At 52.2% G+C, this 7,132-nt stretch overlaps 1 protein-coding gene across 1 annotated transcript; it reads left to right on the plus strand.

The window, feature by feature from the left end:
- Positions 1 to 5,972: 5,972 nt before the first annotated feature.
- LOC138373224 (transcriptional regulatory protein AlgP-like) lies at positions 5,973 to 6,509 on the plus strand. The gene has a single exon (XM_069339261.1). The coding sequence runs from the start codon at positions 5,973 to 5,975 to the stop codon at positions 6,507 to 6,509; it is 537 nt and encodes a 178-aa protein (XP_069195362.1).
- Positions 6,510 to 7,132: the final 623 nt, after the last annotated feature.

Genomic DNA, 7,132 nt, shown 5'->3' on the forward strand with positions numbered 1-7,132 from the left:
CTCGCTCTGTCTCTCGCTCTGTCTCTCGCTCTGTCTCTCGCTCTGTCTCTCGCTCTGTCTCTCGCTCTGTCTCTCGCTCTGTCTCTCGCTCTGTCTCTCGCTCTGTCTCTCGCTCTGTCTCTCGCTCTGTCTCTCGCTCTGTCTCTCTGTCTCTCTCTCTGTCTCTCTCTCTGTCTGTCTCTCTCTCTCTCTCCCCCCCCCCCTCTCCCCCCATCAAGGGGGTACCACTGTCGCCTCACAGTGGACCCAGCATAATGTGACGCGGATTAATCTTCTATAATCAAGTTTGCTCCCTTCAACCCCCTCCCCCCCCCCCTTCAAACTCTCCCCTCAGCCCCATACCTCCCCAGCTCCCCCTTCTTTCTGCTCCGTCGCCTCCTTCCCTTCACTCCTTTGTCCCTCCCCCATTCTCTCCCATTTCTTCTGCCTCCCCTTTACTTATTTTATTATTTCTTGTTTTTTCTCTCATTTTCTTTATCTTTAGATATATTATTTGTTAATACATTTGTTGACATCTTTGTCCGGTGTCACTTGTGGTGCCATCACTGTCCGGTGTCACTTGTGGTGCCATCACTGTCTAGTGTCACTTGTGGTGCCATCACTGTCTAGTGTCACTAGTGGTGCCATCACTGTCTGGTGTCACTTGTGGTGCCATCACTGTCTGGTGTCACTTGTGGTGCCATCACTGTCTAGTGTCACTTGTGGTGCCATCACTGTCTAGTGTCACTAGTGGTGCCATCACTGTCTGGTGTCACTTGTGGTGCCATCACTGTCTAGTGTCACTGGTGGTGCCATCACTGTCTGGTGTCACTTGTGGTGCCATCACTGTCTAGTGTCACTTGTGGTGCCATCACTGTCTAGTGTCACTGGTGGTGCCATCACTGTCTAGTGTCACTGGTGGTGCCATCACTGTCTGGTGTCACTGGTGGTGCCATCACTGTCTGGTGTCACTTGTGGTGCCATCACTGTCTAGTGTCACTGGTGGTGCCATCACTGTCTGGTGTCACTGGTGGTGCCATCACTGTCTAGTGTCACTTGTGGTGCCATCACTGTCTGGTGTCACTTGTGGTGCCATCACTGTCTAGTGTCACTGGTGGTGCCATCACTGTCTGGTGTCACTAGTGGTGCCATCACTGTCTAGTGTCACTTGTGGTGCCATCACTGTCTAGTGTCACTTGTGGTGCCATCACTGTCTAGTGTCACTTGTGGTGCCATCACTGTCTAGTGTCACTTGTGGTGCCATCACTGTCTAGTGTCAGTGGTGCCATCCGGATGGCACCCCAACAGGAGAATACAGTAATTGGGAATGGTACAGTCTAGCAGACAATTTTACGTACGCGCGTGTGTGTGTGTGCGTGCGCTCGTATCCGTGTTTGAGTGCGTGAGTGTGAGTGCCTGCTTGCGTGCCAGAGTCCGTGGCACCGTCCGAGTTAACAAGGATCTGGTGCTGATATGGCTCTGGCTGGATATGCTCGTTAGGTGGACATAATGGTCGTTAATTCAACACGTGGCACCCCGCCTCTGGCAGCTCGTCAGGTCCCTCCCTTACTTGGCACTGGGGTAGGATGAGGGCCATGAGGGGCCACTACGAGAGGGGGCGAGGTTATAGGAGTACGGACAACCTATGCTATCCAGCTGTCATTGTTGTAAAGGGTCAGGGGGTTTTTCTACCAATTAATTGCTTAGGGATGTGTTAGGGTAGATCGTGTCTACCATTTAAGGGCCTACACTATCTGTAGGCCTACTTGCATATGTTGTATGCAAGTTAGGTAAATGTTGCTAATTGGACGAATGTTTGCAAGTTAGTGAGATGTTTGTGAGTTTTTATAATTAACTGTAAATCCTACCTGTCAGTGCTCAATACTCTCTCTCTCTCTGTCTCTCTCTCTCTCTCTCTCTCTCTCTCTCTGTCTCTCTCTCTCTCTGTCTCTCTCTCTCTCTGTCTCTCTCTCTCTCTCTCTGTCTCTCTCTCTCTCTCTCTCTCTGTCTCTCTCTGTCCCTCTCTCTCTGTCTCTCTCTGTCTCTCTCTCTCTCTCTGTCTCTCTCTCTCTCTCTCTGTCTCTCTCTCTCTCTCTCTGTCTCTCTCTGTCTCTCTCTCTCTCTCTCTGTCTCTCTCTGTCCCTCTCTCTCTGTCTCTCTCTCTCTCTCTCTGTCTCTCTCTGTCTCTCTCTCTCTCTCTCTGTCTCTCTCTGTCCCTCTCTCTCTGTCTCTCTCTGTCTCTCTCTCTCTCTCTCTGTCTCTCTCTCTCTCTCTCTCTCTGTCTCTCTCTGTCCCTCTCTCTCTGTCTCTCTCTGTCTCTCTCTCTCTCTCTGTCTCTCTCTCTCTCTCTGTCTCTCTCTCTCTCTCTCTGTCTCTCTCTCTCTCTCTCTGTCTCTCTCTCTCTCTCTCTGTCTCTCTCTGTCTCTCTCTCTCTCTCTGTCTCTCTCTCTCTCTCTCTGTCTCTCTCTCTCTCTCTCTGTCTCTCTCTCTCTCTCTCTGTCTCTCTCTGTCCCTCTCTCTCTGTCTCTCTCTGTCTCTCTCTCTCTCTCTCTGTCTCTCTCTCTCTCTCTCTCTGTCTCTCTCTCTCTCTCTCTGTCTCTCTCTCTCTCTCTCTCTCTCTCTCTCTCTCTCTCTCTCTCTCTCTCTCTCTCTCTCTCTCTCTCTCTCTCACCCGTTACCGGGGACGAGGGGCTGTCTTAAGGGGCAGTCCTTAAAAATCTTCAACACGACATTTGGAGATGATTAAATTGTGATGAGGTCAGGAGATGAGGAAGCAAGGGGGCGGAGTGTGTATGTGAGACACATCTCTCACTCCTCCACGAGGGTGGCTGCTCTCTCTTCAATACTTCTTCCTAGTATGACCTGTGCTCTTTATATTCACCGTCGCGCTCTTTGACCTCGTGTCCTTGTACAGTGTGTGGGTGTGTGTGTGTGGGTGTGTGTTCATCTAGTTGTATTCACCTAGTTGGGCTTGCGGGGGTTGAGCTCTGGCTCTTTGGTCCCGCCTTTCAACCGTCAGTCAACTGGTGTACAGATTCCTGAGCCTACTGGGCTCTATCATATCTACATTTAAAACTGTGTATGGAGTCAGCCTCCACCACATCACTGCCTAATGCATTCCATCTGTTAACTACTCTGACATTGAAAAAGTTGTCTAATATCTCTGTGGCTCATTTGGGTACTCGGCTTCCATCTGTGTCCCCTTGTTCTGATTGTGTGTGTGTGTGTGTGTGTGTGTGTGTGTGTGTGTGTGTGTGTGTGTACTCACCTAGATATGTTTACAGGGTCGAGCTAGGCTTCTAGCCCCGCCTTCCCAACGTTCTTAGATTAATCCAATGCCGGAGTTCTCACGCTTTAATCATATTTACATTTAAAAATTTGAATTGAATTAGCTTCAACGACTTCTCCGTTGAAGCGATTCCATTTATGGAATGGAATAAGGACATCTATTCCATTTATTGTCACCTCTAACGGTGAAAAAGTTCTTCCTGGCGTCTCAATGATTCTTATGCGTCTCTAGTGTAAATCCGTGTCCCCTTGTTCTTGTCTTCCTAGCTTTGAACAATGCTGCTTTGTCTGCTTTGTCATGCATTACAAGAGGAGTTACCGCAATCCAGAAGTGGTCTGAAAAAATGGCGGCTAGAATTTAACTCGGCCAAATGCAAAGTTATCAGGATTGGAGTAAGAGTGAGACGACCTGTACAGCAGTATATGATGAAGGGAAGACACATTCTTCAATCAGAAAAGGAGTGGACATAACCCTAAATCTGAGGCCAGGAGCTCCACATTAACAGAATAACAACAGCGGCATATGACATACTGGCCAACATCGGTGTATTTTTTCTGAAACTTGGACAAAGGCGCTTTCATATACAGCGAAGGTGAGACCCACTCCTGAATATGCAGCCCCAGCATGGAACCCTTTCTTTAAAAAAAGGACAAGGAGAAACTAGAAAAGGTCAAGAGATATGCAATGAAACTCGTTCCGACGTTGAGAGGATTGAGCTAAGAGGAGACTGATAGAACTGGACCTTACCACACTGGAGGAGAGACTACTAGGAAACAGGTGCATCAGGGTGAAAGACACTCTGCCCCATTTGTTTCTGCCGTCACCGGGGATCGAACCCGGACCTCTAGGATTACGAGTCCAGAGTGATGTCCACTCAGCTATCAAGCCCCCAATGTGTGTGTGTGTGTGAGTGTGTGAGAGAGAGAGAGAGAGAGAGAGAGAGAGAGAGAGAGAGAGAGAGAGAGAGAGAAAATAATAATTGTGAGAGAGTGGAATATAATTTGTACTGAATATAATTCAGTACCAAATTATATTCCATATAATTATATGGAATATATATAGTTTGAATATGAATATATATAGTTTGGCACTAGAATATAATCCAAGAAAATGATAACTTTGTAGAGATTAGGTCCAAGTAAAATGGGATGGAAGGAGACCTGAAACCACAGCACCCTGGGATGGAAGAGGCCCCCAGAGCGCTTCACAGGACCAACCATTCACCGGGAACCACGGGCGACCTAACCTAACCATGGACACGATTACCTATAAAGAGCGAGACTCGCGAGGCGGCCCAAATGTTACCGGTTCACCCACGCGATCAATACACGAAAAAAAAAATAATATAGAAGGTTGGAGTTTTAATTAATGTGAGGACACGCGCACACTAGAACACGTGTTTGTTCACACACACACGTGAACGTTCAGCCTCCTTGGCGTCCTGTTTGCACGTGTTCACTAATACACACACATGCGCACGCGCGCGCGCACACACACACACACACACACACACACACACACACACACACACACACACACACACAATGCGAAATACGCACACATCAACATGTCACAGATAAAATTCAACACATAAAATAGCTCTCTCTCTCTCTCTCTCTCTCTCTCTCTCTCTCTCTCTCTCTCTCTCTCTCTCTCTCTCTCTCTCTCTCTCTCTCTCTCTCTCCCCCCGTGTGGTGGAGGGGCAGCCAGCCTCCTCTGGAGAGAGAGGCCGTGCACGCTACCCTCGGGGAACTGCACACCTGGGAGCAACAGTGTAGTATCCACCGCTTTGTTCCTGATTAAAGTGATGCGTGTGTGGGAGAGAGGGAGGGAGAGAGAGGGAGAGGGAGGGAGATAAATGGAAGGAAGGTACGTCGGTTTGCAAGTAGGTAAAACGGGTAGGTAGGAGGGGAGGGAGGGTGGTAGGTGGTGGACTATAGGAAGAATTGGTTGATGGAGAGAGAGAGGGGGGGGGGGCAGGGAGATGGAAGAGGAAAGAAAGTGATATATGGAGGGGGTGAAAGGGAGGGAAGGGAGATGGAGAGGAAGGAAGGGGAGGCATTCTCTCACCTGCAAAAGCATTTCCCTTTTATGTTGATTCAATAATTCCTACGGCTGTACGCTCTCGCTGGATCACCGTCGACAGTAGACGGGTATTAGACTACCATAGACGGTACACAGTTACCAAGCTTCCGTCCAGAGTGGCGGAGTGTCCCGTCTCGGTGGCCCGTCTACAGCCATAGCGTCCCGTCTCGGTGGCCCGTCTACAGCCATAGCGTCCCGTCCCGGACAGTAATGGGAACAGATCGCCGGCGCCCTAGACTAATGTACCAGTAATGGCTGAAGTAATGTGATTGTAGCACCACTCGTCCCCCTCTCTCCTACTGGCACGAGGGGAGCCTGGGAGGGGGACAAGCAACGGGAGAGGGGAGGCTGGGAGAGGGAGGCAGGCAATGGAAGGGAAAGGGGAAAAACAAGCGAGAGGGAAATCTGCGGGGAGAAAATGTAAAAAGGGATGGTGTTGCTCTGAAGGAGCAGAGATGGAATGGACGGTGGAGAGGGAAGAGGACAAACTGGGATGGTTAGCTGATAAGGAATGGGAGGAAGGGATAGAGAGGGAAGGAAGGAGGGAGGAAGGGGGGGGGGAAGGAACGGGGTAGAATCGTAAGGGAAAAATCATCTTTTTGAGAGGTGAAAAATAATAATGACAACAGTTCCTTCTGTTGACAAACATCGTGAAATGGTATTACGGGTAGTGGGGCCCGCCCGGCCTCTGGCCCGGCCTCTGGTCCACCCGCTGGCCCGCCCTCTGGCCCGCCCTCTGGCCCGGCCTCTGGCCCGGCCTCTGGCCCGGCCTCTGGCCCGGCCTCTGGCCCGGCCTCTGGCCCGGCCTCTGGCCCGCCCTCTGGCCCGCCCTCTGGCCCGCCCTCTGGCCCGGCCTCTGGCCCGGCCTCTGGCCCGGCCTCTGGCCCGCCCTCTGGCCCGGCCTCTGGCCCGGCCTCTGGCCCGGCCTCTGGCCCGCCCTCTGGCCCGCCCTCTGGCCCGCCCGCTGGCCCGCCCGCTGGCCCGGCCTCTGGCCCGCCCGCTGGCCCGGCCTCTGGCCCGCCCGCTGGCCCGGCCTCTGGCCCGCCCGCTGGCCCGGCCTCTGGCCCGCCCGCTGGCCCGGCCTCTGGCCCGCCCGCTGGCCCACCCTCTGGCCCGCCCTCTGGCCCGCCCTCTGGGTGTGTTAGTAATCTGGTAAAAGCTCTCCGCACCCTCCTCCCTCTGGTTTTGCCTCAGACAAAGACCAGACAAATTATGAAGGTGAAGAAACATAAAGAAACGAGAAAAAACAAAACGAACAAGTTATAAGGGCGGAATTGGCGAGTACACGCAGTAGCAGCTGGAGCAGTAGCAGCTGGAGCAGCAGCAGCAGCAGCTGGAGCAGCAGCAGCTGGAGCAGCAGCAGCTGGAGCAGCAGCAGCTGGAGCAGCAGCAGCTGGAGCAGCAGCAGCTGGAGCAGCAGCAGCTGGAGCAGCACCAGCTGGAGCAGCAGCAGCTGGAGCAGCACCAGCTGGAGCAGTAGCAGCTGGAGCAGCAGCAGCTGGAGCAGCACCAGCTGGAGCAGCACCAGCTGGAGCAGCAGTACAACAGCGTCATTAGAGGTGACCAAGGAGGGAGATAAGTCACAGATGAGCATCTTCGATCAAACTTGGAAGTAAGAGGACGACTGCATGCGACGACCCGTGTGCAAAGGTCGTACGACGTCAGTTGTCGTGAAGAGGTCTGAGGAGAAGGACGTACGTCGTCGCTCCAGAGGAAGAAAGATATTTGTGGCTTATGGAGAAGAACTTGTGAGGAGCCGGTCGGCCGAGCGGACAGCAC

Source organism: Procambarus clarkii, chromosome 41 (assembly GCF_040958095.1).
Source record: "Procambarus clarkii isolate CNS0578487 chromosome 41, FALCON_Pclarkii_2.0, whole genome shotgun sequence".
Classification (NCBI taxonomy): domain Eukaryota; kingdom Metazoa; phylum Arthropoda; class Malacostraca; order Decapoda; family Cambaridae; genus Procambarus; species Procambarus clarkii.